At 53.0% G+C, this 15,422-nt stretch overlaps 5 protein-coding genes across 5 annotated transcripts; 2 read left to right on the plus strand and 3 right to left on the minus strand.

Moving 5' to 3' along the window:
• Nucleotides 1–523: 523 nt before the first annotated feature.
• On the plus strand, nucleotides 524–2,695 carry MAA_03854 (cyclin; the record flags this gene model as incomplete). Its single annotated transcript, XM_007821852.1, has 2 exons — nucleotides 524–920; nucleotides 966–2,695. The coding sequence occupies 2 exons, from the start codon at nucleotides 524–526 to the stop codon at nucleotides 2,693–2,695; spliced, it is 2,127 nt and encodes a 708-aa protein (XP_007820043.1).
• Nucleotides 2,696–5,705: 3,010 nt separating this feature from the next.
• Nucleotides 5,706–6,841, minus strand: MAA_03853 (uncharacterized protein; the record flags this gene model as incomplete). The annotated part of the gene is made up of 2 exons (XM_007821851.1): nucleotides 5,706–6,347; nucleotides 6,440–6,841. The coding sequence occupies 2 exons, from the start codon at nucleotides 6,839–6,841 to the stop codon at nucleotides 5,706–5,708; spliced, it is 1,044 nt and encodes a 347-aa protein (XP_007820042.1).
• Nucleotides 6,842–7,359: 518 nt separating this feature from the next.
• On the plus strand, nucleotides 7,360–9,106 carry MAA_03852 (inner membrane magnesium transporter MRS2; the record flags this gene model as incomplete). The annotated part of the gene is made up of 3 exons (XM_007821850.1): nucleotides 7,360–7,938; nucleotides 8,001–8,629; nucleotides 8,686–9,106. The coding sequence occupies 3 exons, from the start codon at nucleotides 7,360–7,362 to the stop codon at nucleotides 9,104–9,106; spliced, it is 1,629 nt and encodes a 542-aa protein (XP_007820041.1).
• Nucleotides 9,107–10,748: 1,642 nt separating this feature from the next.
• MAA_03851 (DNA repair endonuclease XPF) lies at nucleotides 10,749–13,646 on the minus strand (the record flags this gene model as incomplete). The annotated part of the gene is made up of 2 exons (XM_007821849.1): nucleotides 10,749–13,529; nucleotides 13,599–13,646. The coding sequence occupies 2 exons, from the start codon at nucleotides 13,644–13,646 to the stop codon at nucleotides 10,749–10,751; spliced, it is 2,829 nt and encodes a 942-aa protein (XP_007820040.1).
• Nucleotides 13,647–14,196: 550 nt separating this feature from the next.
• MAA_03850 (Protein kinase-like protein) lies at nucleotides 14,197–15,287 on the minus strand (the record flags this gene model as incomplete). Its single annotated transcript, XM_007821848.1, has 2 exons — nucleotides 14,197–14,767; nucleotides 14,836–15,287. 2 exons carry the CDS (start codon nucleotides 15,285–15,287, stop codon nucleotides 14,197–14,199), a joined length of 1,023 nt encoding a protein of 340 aa, XP_007820039.1.
• Nucleotides 15,288–15,422: the final 135 nt, after the last annotated feature.

Here is a 15,422-nt window from a genome sequence, read left to right on the forward strand (position 1 = left end):
GCATCATCCGCAAACCCTCGTGTGTCGCCACTCTGATTCATCTCTCGACGAATACGTCCTCAAACGACTTCTCCCCCCTCTCCACTCCTCGCTGTCTTTTGCCTTGCCTCCTTACATGCCGATGGTAGTTGTCGCTTAAGACTCCCATCACCTCCTCCACCAACTTGTCTGTAGAAGCATTTGTCGCAATGCCTCTTGCAAGTTATATTCTTACCACTCCAGTCGCCGTTTCCGCTTCGTCTACCGGTCTGATCCTTGTTGTAAAGTCAGCTGTTGCCACTCTTGTGTAAACCGCCTTTTCTTTACACCCCGGATTTCTGCTCCCACTGACAGCTGGTTTGATGCTGTTTGCTTGGAGCTAGTTGTAACTCGACCACGGTACTTCTCGAATTGCTCTACGGTAACCCACGATCTTATTGGTTGACTTAGCCTCCCGGCGACTGGAACCTCGATAGATACTTGGCTTGATACTTACTTCGACTCAAGCCGGTTCTCCACCCTTACTACCACCACTACAATCAAGATGAAGTACGACGCGGATGATTCGCCCGCCTTCGTCGCCTCTGCCTCTCAATATGCGCCGTACAGCTCTGCTATGAGTTCTGTGGCCTCCATCTCTACAACATCTGTATGGTCTGATACCGCTTCCCAATCGTCCGACGACTCCTCTATATCTGCCAACACGTCCGATTCCGACTCGTGTGACACGTTTTGTCGCTCCAAACGTGCCGCTACAAGTACCCAAAGTCTTGTCAACCACCGCCGCTCACTCCACCAGCGCGATGCAGAGGCCGTCCCGGCGGAGTTGCGACAAAACCCCAGACGTACCGCCGCGGGCTGCCGTACGGCCCGAGGAGGTTGCCCTCCTGCTCTAGTGCGACAGTCGGATCGCAAGGTCAACTTTGTTGACAGCCTTGTTGGTAGGTGGCAACTATTGCCTCTGGATTCACTAAACCAATGCTTAGCCCTTTCCGCAGATTCTTCCACCCAGATCGTAGAAGCGATCTGGCCCCTGTCCTCGGTTGTATGCCGTAGTGAGCTCGGCAGCAAAGCTGTCTTGCCTCTGCGCACGTTCATCCAAGAAACACTTCGGCGCTCACGTACCAGCTACTCCACGCTGCAGGTAGCCCTGTACTACCTTATTCTTATCAAGCCTCACGTCCCGAAGCACAACTTCACTACCGAGCAGCCCCACGACAGACACGTGGATCGTGCTCTGCAGTGTGGCCGTCGTATGTTTCTTGCAGCTCTCATTCTTGCCTCGAAGTATCTTCAGGACCGCAACTACTCGGCTCGTGCTTGGAGCAAGATTTCTGGGCTTAACACCCAAGAGATAAATCAGAATGAGATTGCATTCCTTCTTGCCGTCAACTGGCAATTGCACATCACGGATGAGGTTTTCCAGCGCTGGACCGAGATTGTCCTCAAATACACGCCGCCTCCTTCACCCCCTTCGCCCGGTGCCGGGTCTCATACATATGCTCAGCAGTCCGCCGACTGGAAGCAACTCATTCTGAGACTTGAGCCTGAGCTCACCAACGTTGATGGGCTCATTCCAACGACTCCCGTCAGCGCCACGGCTAGCGACTTGTGTGCTCTCTCCCCCCGAAGCATTCTCAACCTCCCTCAGGAGGCCCGCAGCCCGGCTGCTCTTGACAGCCTCACTATTACTCCGACCCCAAAGATGTCCAACACACCGGCCGTCATGGAGCCCTCATCTAGCAGCGTGTACACTCCTGGTCGGTTGGCACCAGCTCTGACTCTTTTGCCCACACCACGCCTTACTCCGCAGACCAGCGGATTCTGCACTCCTGCAGTGAGTGTTGCATCCCAACTTCTCGGAAAAAGCAATGCAATGGGTCTTGCCATGGCCCACGCCAATACCGTCAGCGCCGCACAGACAGCTCTCGATCGCTTCCCCTACTCTGTTACTTCGTCGCCGCAAGGGTACTGCCCAGCTCGTCGATCGTCTCTCGCCAACTCAGTGTCAACCGCCTCGTCCCCCGAGTCCATGGTTTCGGATTCTTCACGATCCTCTCGCTCCTCGTCCATCTCCTCCGCTTCTAGCCTCGCTAGCGCGACCCTCTACAACGGCACTGGCCGTTGCAGTGTGCCGTCGCGATTCCGGGCAGCGAAGCTCTGGAATGACCGGGTGAGCTCGAAACCCTCTGTCCCCTCCGTCCCCGAGGATTATGATGAGCACTGCCTGGCCTCCTCACCCGAGTCCTACATTGATCCAGAGACTGCCAAACTCGGTGATCTATGTCTCGACACTCCCCTGGCAAGACGCGAGCGAGAGCTCGACGAGATGGCCCGTGATCCTGCATCGGATGCTGCAAGGGCTTTACAGGATCTTCACAACCACGATGTGTCTGCGGACGCTACGCCCACCACAGCCAAGGTTGGCTCTAAGCGAAGTCGTGCGCCTTCCATTGACGATTCTCTGCAGGAAAATGTTCGCGGTATCCTTAGCTGCCGCTATGAGTCTCCCAAATCCTCATGGCCCGACACCCTTGTGCGCTCCCGTGGCATCGCTTCGGAGTCGTACCTGCAGGTTCCCGTCCACCCCACCTTTGGACGCAACGCAAAGCGAGTGTGCTGCTCTGCAGAAGCTGCTACTGGCTATCAGACTGCTAGCGTTCACCCCGCCATCAGTCTGCGAGGACCTGGCATATGGGATGGTATTCTTAACTGAGATATTGGAGCATTTCTCGACTAGTGGCGCCATCTCGACAACTTGACTCGACTGGACACCAACACCAGAATGCATGACAGTCATCATGCAAGCTCATCATAGTCTGGACAGCAACATCCAGACTTATCGCTGTTTTTGTTATTGTTTTTGCCATTTTTTTTATATTGCTGGGTTCTCTTTGTCATATACTCGGCATAGGATGGAGGTGGACGGGAGTCATTTGCCAATCGGAGCTTTTTGATACCACAAAACCTTGGGCTGATTCGTCTCATCTTCTTGTTCTATAGAACCTGCAGATGGCGTCCAGGGACATTGGCTGCAAAACGCATTAATATAGCATGCATCATCCTAGGAACGGCGTACTGATGCGGAAAGCGGAAGTGGGGGTTTAGTGGTTTTTGTTTTTATTGATTCTGTGGTGACGGAAAGGGGCAGAAGAAGGGGAAGCATGGTGGCAGGCGGACGCGGCTTTGTACGACTAGAAGACTCATGCATGCACCTTGGTTTGTTTGCTATTTTCATTCATTTTTTTCTAGGAGGGGATAATCAAGGGCACCTCTACGGCGATTTCTTTCAAAGTACAGGACGCCAGCATATGCCGAAGACGAAAGAGGAAGCGCGATTAATAGTGGCCGGGCCACGACAGCCACTTGTATCTCCAGGAACTCTTGACGACCACCAGATAGGCGCTCAAAGCAACCTCGCACACGTTCAAACAAACCAAGAAGACAATAATCAACATGAACTTGACGACTCTTTTGATACCAAGAAAAAAAAGCTCGCATGCAACTAAAATAATGACCCCACTCGACCTCCTCGACAGGCATATCTGGTGCTGCTGATGTGAATTAACGGACCGGGACACCAAAAAGAAACATTGTGGAAAGTCGAGGTCTTGGAACCAGATGTTTCAGATCGAGGAGAGCGATGACGCTATGGCGAAATCTAATAGCTAGCTTGGAAGAGTCCTCGAAGATAGTGGGCACTCGCGAGCCACGGGAGGCCTGTTTTGCCAGCTTCAAGGTTGGTAGATGAGGTTCTTTCCGAGGCATGCGGAGAAGAGCCAAAAAGAGAAATTCAAACAAAAAGTTGATTCCCCTGCCTGAATGCTTTTTGACGTGTACGATTTGAGAATCCTTTACCAAGTGGCTCAACTTTGCAACTGATTCGTTCAAAGGTGGTGTGACTTACACAAAGGGAGGATCCCGCCACTCTGGTTGGGAAAAGGTCGCACCACGCATCGTGAAGATTCCGGAAAACGCCGAAAGGGCCAGCCTGGCCTTGGACAAGTGTTCAGAAAGGCGGGAAGGGGGGAGGTGGGACGGAAAAGTCCCTCCCACCCACGACAATGTCCGTTGCTCCCGAGTGAGTCACTGAGACATGCGGCGCTGTCCATCACCAGTCAGGTGCTGCTCAAGTCTGCGAACTTGCCGCATTAAGTAAATAGTGGATTCATCTAAATGGTTCATGTCAGTCAGTGGAGAACGCAATGATCCAACGGGCGTGCAACTCGTCGAGATGAAGGAACAAAAGAAGCTTGTTTTCTATGCTCGAGTCGGTCTTGACCACAGCCATGGCCTGGTTCGGCAGCCCGGCAGCTGGGGAGGTCATGCTCTGCTCAACTGTGGGAACAGCCGATTTCTGACTCTGTACAGAGAGTCCTGATTGCCTGATGAATCGTGATGCCTCGAGTGTGCGTGACATGTTGGCGGCGCCGTGGGTGGTGTAGTTCACGACGGGGTGAGACGAGCGTGCGGCGGACCGGTGGTGACTTGCGCCGGAGTCAGCGTGACATTAACTACGAGCCAATTTTTTTTTTGTGTTCGCTCTGATGCCCTGGGATGCGGGTGCGTCAGCCAGATGGTGACTAGTATCGCGGCTTGGTGCTGACTCCTTGCGTGGCGAGGTGTTGGGAGCGTTACGTGGGCTCTGGATGGAGCCTTGGGGTACTTTTTTTCAGGCAGCATCATCTTTCCTGGGCATAAGTTGGCATTTACTGATTCCTTGCATCTTGTAGGCAGCCGGCTTGGATCGGGCAGAGGCGTAGGCCGTCGTGACAGGGTTGACACTTGGTGAAGCCGTCTTGTCCGACCATCAGGACCATCCAGTCCGGCTAGTAGTTTCGCTGCCTGCGTGGCGGGCCAAGCCGTTTTTTTTTCTCTGCGTAGATTCTGGGAGTCTGCATTCTGGTAGTGGACCAGTTTTCACCTTGGTACATTGCTATGAATCTATGGTGTAGTATTGTGGACTAGCCGTCTCTTTTATGCGGTATTTTAAATCCGTGATAGATGGTCAAAGATGAGGTGGAAATTGAACCCGTAGCTCGCGATAGGGAGATCTTGACGTTCTTCACTTTCCATACATCCCATTCAGCCCAACATAATACTCTGGTCTATAGCCAATTTGTTTGCCACACTTGAACACTTATCAATGCGTTGGTGCGTCTGCTCGCTTGGCTGACCTGTGCGCCTTGCGGACGAGTTGAACGTATTGAATGCCGCCATAAGCAGTGCGCTGGAAACAACCCGACACATGGTTGACCAGTCGCATGCCTTGGCCAAAACTCATTACAAAACCTCTCAATCTGGTCTCTTGGTTACGTCTGCCGCCGGTCTGGAAGGTGTTTCCGTCTCAGCCCCTTGCCGTGTTAGTCACGTCGGCGAGAAGTCTTGGGCTAGGCAGGGCGTCAACCCCCAGGACACAGGATGAAGAGATGGTGCCTGATAGATTGTGAGCCAACAGCGTCATTAGTGCCAAACTAATCGATGCTGTGCGTGCATGCCGAGAGCATGCCGAGAGCATAACGCGAGTGGGACGCGAACATCACACGATACTCCCAGCACGCTCCGGCGAGCGACTGAGTATAGGGACCGCCGTACAACCACATTCCGGCTACCTCGGATGGGCTGAATGAGTCGTGATGAGCCAAAGAGGTGAGTTGTCGACCTGTTGTTTCTTGGCAGCGGCTGACGAAGCTCAATGCTAGCTGAGTTACGTTTCGTCCCGTGCGTCAAGCCGGCATGTGATGGTATTGTGGAAGCTGCATAAACATGTCGAGGGTATTTCGTATTCGTCGGAGAATAGCCCTGCTCGCAGGCTCATCGGCTCCCCATTCGAGACGTCTGTCGAGACTAATGAGGTGTTTCCGCACAATGTCTTCTGGTAAATCTAGGAATATCCAATTCCCAATTAGACAATTGATGATGAGTGGATCGGGCTCTTCTGCATTGATTATTGCATTTTCGAGACATTTCAACTTGACTTCCCAAGGGACTGGATTCTGACCCTCGCCGCCCATTTGAAAACCGCCACGGGTAAGCCAAAATAGTCGCCGTTTCTTTTCCTCGTCCCACGGGCCTGTGATTAGATCCACGGGTAAGTGAGCCCTTGGGTGTAGGTCGTGTGTGCCCCAGCTCATGGCCTCGGTTTTGAAGGCTGGCCATTGAAGTGCTCGCTTGTAGTCTGCCTCGAAGCAGTCATGGGCATGGAAGTGCGCGAATCCACCCTGGTGGTCGTGGTTCAGCTGATCGTAGCCGTCTTCAAATGGGACGCTGTGTTGATACCATCTGTCTCGAGCATATCTGTCTGACCAGGTTTGTTGTGCCTGAAGAATGAAGTCGACATCTACCCAAGGCAGTTCCAGCATTGCAGACTAACATCGGTTAGATGCCATGCTCGTCCAAAACAAAGGGAAAAAAAATAGGAAAAGGAAAAGCTGCACAAGCCCAATGATTCCATTCTCACCTGAAACATGGCATCACCATCAAACGACGCCCATTCTTTCTGTTTTGGTCTCGGCCCATGCAGCTGCGTCTTGGGAATGCCAAACCACTGGTTCCAGGTGTCGTGGAAAGCCAGCATGAACAATCGCAGCAGCGTAGCTCGGCCAGAGAGTTTGGCACCAATCAGGTGACTTGATCGAGGAAGCGAGAGATTTTCCGAGTACAAGAGTATGCTTTCCAGCAGCTCGGCAGGTAGAGACTCCAGGACTGTGCGATGGCGAGATAGGCGGCTGGCGCGGAGGGACGCAAGCGATCTTTTCATCTTCTTTGGCGCCTTGTCTGTGTTTGCAGCAGCCACGGAAGACGGCGTATGTGGCGGATCGCGCTTTCGTTTGCCCCTTATGTGCACGGGAGTCAGAAGCATCGCGACGTTGACGATTTTCCGAGAGCAAATTATCCTCCATTGTTTGCCTCTCACAAAGCCCAGAGTCGGAATTTACAACTGCAAGCCCGAGCTCAGGCCATGGCGTTTGTGGGAGGTCCGTCGAAATACTGGGCTTTCGATTGAGACGAAGGGTGTTCCAAAAGCCAATTGAAGCTGTACAAGATGACTGCGATGCTGTCAAGTGTGTCTAGAACGGAGGAGTTTGAATGGATCGGCAGGTGGCTGCACATGCGCAGGCTAAAAGGGCCCCGAAGGACCCCCTGCCGTCCAGCCAGTTAAAAAAAAAAGAGACGCGCTAAGCCCGTGCATTTCCGATGTTGCGAGGTACTAAATTAATTTCCACCGAGTCTCATATTTCTCCTACCTGGACGAGACGACTGCATCACGGCAGATCCTGATAACGTTCCAGGTTTTGACGGCTAGCCCTCGCCGCTGTCGTCGCGTCCGATGCTGGACCCCTGGATTTCTGCATCATCTCGTTGGTAGACCAGCCCGCGATGCAGCCAGCTTTGCCATCGCCTGTTCCGTCCCGCAACCTCCTTCGCTTCTTGAAATTGCAGTCCGACGCCGCCTTCTTGGCCCACGGCCGCCCGAATAGCTTGGTAGCTGCTGGCACTCGAGTGTGTCGACGAGCCAGAGCGTCGGGGAGCCTGAATTCCCTGGGCGCCAGATCACTCAGCTCACTGCCGACGACGCCTGGGGGCCAGCGCCATGTTGGTTCTGGTCTCCGTGCCGTCAAATATCCCCTCCAAAACGGATCGCCAACAAAATCGGCCACGCTAGGATTTAGCACCACGGCAGCTGGGCGCAAGCTGTTCGAGCCGAAATCAAGCAACGAACCTACATGGCAGGAAAAGCTTTGGGGGACGAGCGCCAAGAAGGGACCCAAGCTGCTAAAGCCAGATGACCTTCCAGTCCACGACGACTTTGAGCATGGCTCGTCCATGTTTACTAGTCGCCGGGCCTTGGCCGCCAAGGCAGCTTTGGAGCCTCGGCTACGATGCACCGAAGTGGATGAGAATGGCAAAGTTATCCTCGTGGATGGGGAGTTTAAGAAGACGGAGCTGATTGCAAAGGTAAAGGCAATGACGGCACTCAAACATCCTCAGGCGCATAGCTAACTACGAAAAAAAAAAAGTTTGGGCTCAACCCCCGAGATCTTCGAAAAATCGACTCCTCCAACCTGCCGCATATCCTCATCCGACCCTCGGCTATTCTCCTTAACCTTTTGCACTTGAAGGTCCTCATCAAGCACGACCGCGTCCTCCTGTTCGATGTATATGGGTCAAAGACATCGTATCCGCAGTCTGCATTTATGTATGACTTGCAGGGGAAACTGCAGCAAAAGACGGCCCAAGGCTCCAACAGCCTGCCCTACGAGTTCCGTGCCCTGGAAGCTGTGTTGACATCCGTGACGTCGGAAATGGAAGCCGATTTCGAGGCCGTGCGAGAACCAGTTATGCGCATTCTCAGCGAACTAGAAGACGACATTGACCGAGACAAGCTGCGCATACTCCTCATCTTGTCGAAGCGAGTGAGCACGTTTGAGCAAAAGGCCAAGCTGGTCCGAGACGCCATTGAGGAACTCCTCGAGGCGGATGACGACCTAGCGGCCATGTATTTGACCGAGAAGACACACGACTTGTACAGGGGGCTAGACGACCACACCGAGGTGGAAATGCTGCTGGAGTCATATCACAAGCTCACCGACGAAATCGTGCAAGAGGCCGGCAACCTGGTGTCTGGAATCAGGAACACGGAGGAAATGTAAGTGGCACAAGGCCTGCTCTCTTTGGAGAGGCACGTAGCTAACACGCCGACAGCGTCCGCGCCATCCTCGACGCCAACCGCAATGCACTCATGCTGCTAGACCTCAAATTCAGCGTGGGAACCCTCGGACTCGCCATGGGCACCTTCCTCGCCGGCCTGTACGGCATGAACCTGGAGAACTTCATCGAAGAAACAAACTGGGGCTTTGGCGCCGTCACGGGCATGTCAACCGTCGCGTCCATCATGGTGTGCTGGTACGGGCTGATCAAGCTGCGCAAGGTGCAGCGCATCAAGATGATGCGCAACGAGCGGCCACACGTTCCTCGCGGCAACCAGTATCCGTACCAGTACCAGTACCACGACGACAGTGCGCTGGGTCTTCTTGACTCTAGGAACAGGGAGATGCTCCGTCGGGCGCACATGCAAAAGGCCATGGCGGCGCGGAGAAGCTGGCTTACGTTCTGGAAGGCCTAAGTGGACCATGTAAACGAGCGAGTACATATATTCACCCCGCGACATACGACTGTACAGGCATATAGATGGCGTTGACTGGTTTTTGTTTCTCCCTTTCATTCCTCTTACGAGCGGGATTTCTACCTGGTGGGTTCTTATGAGCGTATACTTTGCCTCCATGGTATCGGTGGCGCGTATTTGGAAGTAGGATACCCGTGACATGTACATAGGGATTCGCATCAGCCCTGAGTTTTAGAAGATCTCCCAATAATGATATACATCAAATGGCCAAAAAAAAAGGCCCTAGGGGTTTCGAGCGTGAGTGTGGTATGGTGTAACCCACGCAGTGATAGGGTTACCATAGACCTCCTCTTTGGTCTTTAGCACCCTACAAGTAGCTGGGTCTGTGCCTCTAGAGAGTCGCCGCGCAATTTCCTCCGCAAGTGCAAAACATGGAAAACATCTAAGGCAGGCCCTTTTGACCGTCTTTCCGACCGCAGCGAGATAAACGTGCCATGTCGCCGTTTGCCGCGTGCTGACGTCATGCCCACGACCATCGAACAATCTGTAACGGCGCACTTGCTCTTCCACGCGCGCCACCAAACGGTGTGCATCACATCGCCGCCCCCTCTTCGTACAGGACATTGTCTCCAAAAAAGCCAATCACCTGTTCCCGCACCCGGGGCTCCCTGTTGCAAACGGTTCAGGACGAGCCAAGTCTCTGGCGTCATGGTTGATGTGCACTTCCCAAAACAAGCTTCTCGACGCAACGCGGCACGCTGAGTGGTCGGCCGCGTCCCCTGAACCGCTGACAGCTGCCTGTTTGGGCGAGCCCCGGAGCGAATGCACCGGCCTGGAACACGGATAGCGAAAAAGAAAAAAAAACCCCCCCATGCCCATGTTTTTTTGTGTTTCTAAATCTGGGGTTTCTGTGCCGGGTGTTTTCCTGGGGGTTGACGTCAGTCGGCAGTCGGCGTGTTTGGGCTGCTTGGGCAGAACGAGGTTGGGTGAGGTGAGGTGTAAGTGACGTGGTATAAAAACATTTGCTCGTACCTGCGTGACGGACGGCTTCCTGCCTTCTTCTTTTTTTCACTCTTCCCTTCTAATCCAGCCATCGCCTTTTGGAAGACATACCCAACTTTGACGCTGTTGAAAGCATCCATTCTGCAAAATCTACCACTGTCACCATGGGCGGCGTACTCTCTTGCGTGAGTCGGACTTTTCTTTTCTTTTCTTTTCTTTTTCCCTATTGTGAAGAGCGCAGCTGACGGCCTGCTTTGTAGATTCAATCTATTTTCGCCACGATAGGCAATTGCATCATGGCAATTGTCAGCGGCATCGGCGGCATCCTGCAGGCTATCATCAGCGGCGTGGTGTCCTTCTGCGGCATCATTGTGCGGTTCCTGACCTGCGGCTACTGCGGGCGGAGAGGAGGCGGACATCGACATGGAGGAATGAGGAGGAGTAGGGTGTAGTGCGTCTACTACTGATTGCGACGGTTGGGGAGAGGGGAAAGGAATGGGATTGGCATCAGAGCTTGGAAGGTGGTGGTACCATCGATACCCACCCGTGTTACGACGTTTATACCCTAGTTCTTCTTCTTCTTTTTACCATTCTTAATGGGTATCTTTTTTTATTTGATTTGACCGTGGCCTCCTTTGTTCTAGTCGTCTTCTTCCATGACGTTGCGGTTGAAAAATCCGTGTATGGCTTTGCCGGCGACTTTTCCAACCATGGGCTCCAGGTCTCCCACTGACATGTTTGCCACCTCTTTGATATTCTCTGTTTCTAGTACCAAGGTTTTGATATTCTTGGGCGTGACGCCAGGGACTTTGGCGAGCATCTCTTGCGGTTCCTGGTTGAACGCCTGGTCTTCCGCCTTCATGTCCTTGTCTAGGCCTGCTTGCACCGCTGCAATCGGGTCCGGTTCATCCTCTTGCGCCTTGAGAGACTCGAATATCTCGGCGGTTTGGTAGGGCGATGACGACCATATGATGCGGAGCTTGGGGAAGGCGAGTGTTAACAGGACGAGCTTTGACTGCAAGTCGGACGACACGTTTGTGGGTGCCACGCTGCTCAGGCTGCCTGATAGGTCGGCAAAGGGCTCCAGCGTAAAGGATTTGTTCTGATCGAACTCGATGAGCAGCATCGGGGACTTGTAGTGCTGGAACATAGTTTCTGCCTGCGTGTAGAGACGCCCGTCCTTGAAGGACGAGATGAGATCGCTGATGGATTTACGCTCCACGCAAATGTTGGGCGAGAGGATGTAGTCGCCGACTGTGAGCATGCAGGGCACGATGACGATGGACCGGCCGTGGAGGAGGGATGGCAAGGAGGAGCGGAATTCTCGAACGTCGACTACAACGCGCGGCGGTTGGGCTGTCGCTGCGAGCCGTCCGCCGCCTGCAATTCGCGTGTTGACTGTGCGGAGGAACGCTTCTTGCGGGTCTTCGATGCCGTGAGGGTCGACCGTCATGACGAGGGACATGCTTGCTCGTTCCTTGATCAGTTTTGTGAACGAGTCCTTTTCTCGACGGACTGATGCAAGGTAGCGCTGTTCTTCGACCGAACCCCCGTAGTACATGAAGTAGACACGGACGTTTCTGTCATTGTGTGACGAACGGTAGACTTCTACCCTTCGAATAAAGGAGGCGTCTGGCTCGTACATGATGATATATCGGGGTTTGACTTCCTCGAGGACGTGCTCGTCTTGGTCGCCGTCGTAGGCGTGGACCACGACTAGGTCTTGCATTTCGTACAGCTGATAGTAATCTTCCATGTTGTCTAGTGGGTCGGCGATGATGTCGTCTTTTTGTTGGGCTTCTTCTTCCGTGATCTGGACTTCGGCCATGAGATGGGCCACTTCGCCTGGCTTCTCAAAGTACTGCGCAATAACACCAGTGTCGGTCCGCCCGGCCGAGACACCGGCGTTACCTCCGCCACGGACGCGTCTCCTCTTGTTCGACGGAGGTTTACCACGGCCCATGCCAGCATGGCCAGGTCGGGAATCAGCTGCGCCGTTGAGGGCCTTTTGGTTCTCGGAGAAGAGCGTTGCGCTGACTTGGGCGAACTGTCGCTTCCAGGTTAGGTAGCTGCGTAGACGTCTTCTCATCATGAAAGCAGCCGATGGTTTGTGGGCATCTTCTTCATCTTCCGTGGTGGTGGTGGGAGTTGCGACCCTGGGCTTTACGTGCATTGTTTGCAAGTAGTCGCGGAGTTGTCTACAGGTATCCGTATTTGAGCACATGATTAGTATAGTCCCATTTGAGTCGTCTCTGGCAGGTGGTTCAAAGTAGAGATCTCTGTCAATCTCTTCGAGCACTTCAGCAAGCAGAGCCCACTTTGGAAGCTCCTCGAGGACTGGCCGCAAAGAGTCGATATTATCGCCACTTTGTGAGATTGTTTTTGCGCTGGCCGAATACACCCTCCTTCGCGCCGTGTCGAATATGGTTTGGGCGGCATCCAAAAATAGCCAAGGTGACTGATTTTGTCTCGAAGATCCAGGCGGAGGTGAGTGCGCTGCGTGGATGGTGTCAAGATGCTGTAAAAACGACACAGCGTCATATGCCAGGACGGACGTCAAGAGACCGCGCAACACTGTGAGATCGTTTACGATCTGCCGTGTTTTCCAACTCACACGGTGCCAATTGGGATCCAACTGTCGTCGGACCATGACGTCAAAGTTTTTAAGCAAAGCGCTGTCGAGATTCCAGTCGTCCATTTCAAGGCCCGAGTTGCCCTTTTTGAGCTCGTGGATGCTGACTTCAACACATTCCATGATGGCATTTTGAATATGCGTCATCGAATCCGTCATGGGGACCTCCAACTCGATGACTTCGGCTTTCTTCTTGCCTTCGAGAGACTGTGCTACAGTGACGTGGAATCTCGGCCACAGCGATGCCCTTTTCAGGAACAGATTTCGCATCATGGTCGACAGCGGGGAGAAGCCAGTAGAGAAAGGATCTGGGTTGTCGGAAAACGCCTTCAGAAACCCAATCTTGTTCTTCTGCCGATACACTCTAAGGATGAAGGCCTCGAGTGAAGTTGCGATAACACGATCAGCGTGAAGCACGACGAGCCCCGTGATTGACTCTGGATCCAGCAGGCCGGTAAGAAGGTCGACAACTAGGATACGCGAAGTGATGCTGAATATGCCGCCTCCGGCGTACATCTTCTCGCGTGCACCGACACTTTGGAAGTCGGTATTCACAACTGTCAAGCCCCGGGCCTTGGGAGCAGCGCTGATGGCGGCATGCTCGGCCAATGCCTCGCCAATCCAGCCATTTTCACGCTCTTCGGCACCTACAATGACTATGAGATTATTTCCGGCTGCGTCATAGGAGTGAAGTAGGTTTGTGACGAGGCGCATCAGCCCCAGGCCACGGGCCAGCACGACGAGCTCATCTTCTGCTCGGAGCTCTTGGAAGAGATGCTGTTGATACTCCTGCGGTAAAGATGGGTCAGCAAATGCGGTGCAGTCTTTTAGTCACACATCAAATTGAGAGTAGCATACCAAGGGTAAGGAGAGCTTGACTGGCTGCGGGGCATTATTCGCAGACATGCGGGCAACCGGGTGATGTGGTGGATGTGAATGTGTGAATGGATGATGGTGAGATTCGGTCTGGTTTGGTGAACATTCAATGAAGCGGGCTTGAATGCGCCGTGGCTCAGTGCAGTTCTAGTCTTCCGCAGAAGCAAGGGCGGAGTCTGATTGGTCTAGCCGCTACGCTCAGCACTCCCACAGAAGCTCCGATGTCACTTGCCACCATTTGAACAGTGCTAGGTCAGGCTACTAGCCCCTTAAGTTGTAGGGCCTTTTGCTACCAGACAGCATTCAGCAGTAAAGTACGGCTCATTTTACATACCAGTTGACATTTATTATCAAACAAACCGGCTCAAATAGTCTTTTTTAAAGGCCATCGTGGTACAGTTAACTTGAGCGCACCATGCTCAAATCGCACCAGTTCAAGCCAAGCAGGCTTACGTTGCACTGGACTTGTCTTATAATATTGAAGGGTACTTGCTCGCAGAGGAGATGAGAACGTACAGTGAAGAAACTGCTACTTGAAGAAGAAAAATTACTCTGGCTATAGCTTCTCTGCGTATATGATTTAAGCCCGAGATTCGCTGCAGCAGAATGCCTCGAGGTATTTGAAAGATGAAGAACCCTCATCTACCACATCCGAGCCCCGAGTCCTGCGGAAGCCATAGCGAAGAAAGGTACCTGTCATCCTTGCCATCCCAATACACTGCATCTCAGCAGCGCCGATACCCATGGCATTTTCTTGGAAAGTCTGCCAAAAGTGCTCCTCCAAGGCCCGGTGATTGCTGTAGTAGTGCCAGCCTGCGGAGTTCATGTAGCCTAGTACGTTCTCGAGACCCCATAGATTCATGCCAAACGGAAGGATTTGTGCTTCAGCCCAGTCAATAATCCCCGTGATGTGGCCGGTAGAAGGTTCCGTCATGATGTTCAGTGCGCTGAGATCTCCGTGGCCGAGAACCCAGGGGTATTCCGGCGTGAAGAGCAACTCCAGACCACCGATGGCCTTTTGGAGGTTCTGTGTGAATCGAGAGGGAAGAGCTTCTGAGAGGAGCTGAAGTTTCTGTCGGTAGTCGTTGTGAGTGGCTTGAACGATGTCGGCAGTGGTAGTCTGCCTGTTGTTCCACGACTGAGCGAAGAACCTATGCTTGGTGTCAGAAATGCGCAAGAGACAGATTGGTTTTGCACCTTGGTTACTAATTATCTTTACCTTGCAATGTCCGCTACGGTATTGGCGTGTTGGAGGGAGGCTTCCAACGAGGTCCCTACAGGAACATGGTAGTCTGATTGCGCTTGGACATAAACACTCCCTGGTATCTTATCCATGATATAGACATAAAGCTGTGATGGGAGATGCCCAATCCTGCCATGGTAGATGGGACTTGGGACCAGCTTTCCGTGGACATTTCTGGCTAGATCGAGAGTGTTGGTGTCTAATGTCGACTCTGGGGATCGGAATTGGACAATCTTGGCTTGATCATTTCCCGCTGTGACTGTGTAGCTGAATGAGCCTTGAATGGGCACAGGCTCGACGGGCTCACCGACAATAGAAGCAGCCAAGACATCGCACTGTTTTCGGGTTACGTTCAGGTGACTTTTGAAGAAGTCATTGATTGCGCCGTCCAGGGTGTAGACTACGAGCTTTTCTTGTGAAGTGCTCATTTTGACCATGTCTTTCAAAGAGGTGAAGGACAGAGACGTGGTATCATGGTCATATATATATACACTTATTGTTGTGATTTATCAACAATATTAGAGCTATTCGATGTGATGATGGCCGCCATTCAGCGGCGGCCA

Source organism: Metarhizium robertsii (genome assembly GCF_000187425.2).
Source record: "Metarhizium robertsii ARSEF 23 chromosome Unknown MAA_Scf_3, whole genome shotgun sequence".
Taxonomy (NCBI): Eukaryota; Fungi; Ascomycota; class Sordariomycetes; order Hypocreales; family Clavicipitaceae; genus Metarhizium; species Metarhizium robertsii.